Raw genomic sequence first — 917 nt, 5'->3', positions numbered from 1 at the left:
ACTGGAGAATTGTTTACATACGGAGCCACAGTTCAGTACTCCTGCAAAGGGGGCCAGATCCTCACAGGCAACAGCACAAGAGTCTGCCAAGAAGACAGTCACTGGAGTGGATCCCTTCCTCATTGTTCAGGTGAGGAAACCTGTTCTCAGAATACTGGACAACTACACACAAGTTTGAAATGATTCAAAAGACACCACTGATAGAGATGATCACCATCAACTCTGGGCCCCACCACAGTGGTCACCAGCATTGACATTTTCACCTCACCCTTTATCCCTTATCCCATAGATCAACATCATCTTCACCATCATCCCTGNTCCCCATTACATAGACCACCAGTATCCCCATCTTCAGCACCATTAGTGCCTCACAGGTCCATATCACATACAGCATCATCCTCACCATGATTACTGGTCCCTACATTTACCTCCTCTAGATCACAATCATTCTATCCCCACTGCTTTCACCAAGCCACACCACAGAGGACTATATCATCTTTTTCAGCATCTCTGCCTTTATTCCTGGTTCCTGCCGAATGAATCAGCAACAGTACCTGCCCCATCCTTACATCTCTTACTGTTTCCTTCTGCAGGGATTTCTGGTTNCCATGCTGGAACCCTTGCTTGCCTTGGTTGAATGCATTATAGGGGTCCACTCTTATTTCCCACAGTTTTTACCTCTAGTATCAGCAGTTATCCTCATTCCTTTTATGATATTAATTTTTCTGTGGGTGGTCTTTAAGGAAAATGTAATGTTTAGTAACTAGATGTAGCTGCAAAGAAGAGTACACACCTTGATGTCCCTGTGTCTCTGGTACTAATTAATCCTACTTCTCTATGACTGTCCACATCACTGTCCTGGGATGCTGCTGTGACCATATCCCGGTATTTCACTTCTTCCCAAAGAATCCCATTTC

The 917-nt window shown here is 44.7% G+C and overlaps 1 protein-coding gene across 1 annotated transcript in view; it reads left to right on the top strand.

The window, feature by feature from the left end:
* The window catches only part of Csmd1 (CUB and Sushi multiple domains 1), a 1,596,626-nt gene that overhangs the window by 1,562,915 nt on the left and 32,794 nt on the right, over positions 1-917 (top strand). Inside the window, exon 54 of the mRNA XM_029480674.1 lies at positions 2-130. Within this exon, the coding sequence (XP_029336534.1) occupies positions 2-130 (129 nt within the window). The remainder of the gene's footprint in view (position 1; positions 131-917) is intronic.

Source organism: Mus caroli, chromosome 8 (assembly GCF_900094665.2).
Source record: "Mus caroli chromosome 8, CAROLI_EIJ_v1.1, whole genome shotgun sequence".
NCBI classification, from domain to species: domain Eukaryota; kingdom Metazoa; phylum Chordata; class Mammalia; order Rodentia; family Muridae; genus Mus; species Mus caroli.
This window is presented reverse-complemented; position numbering and strand designations above follow the sequence as displayed.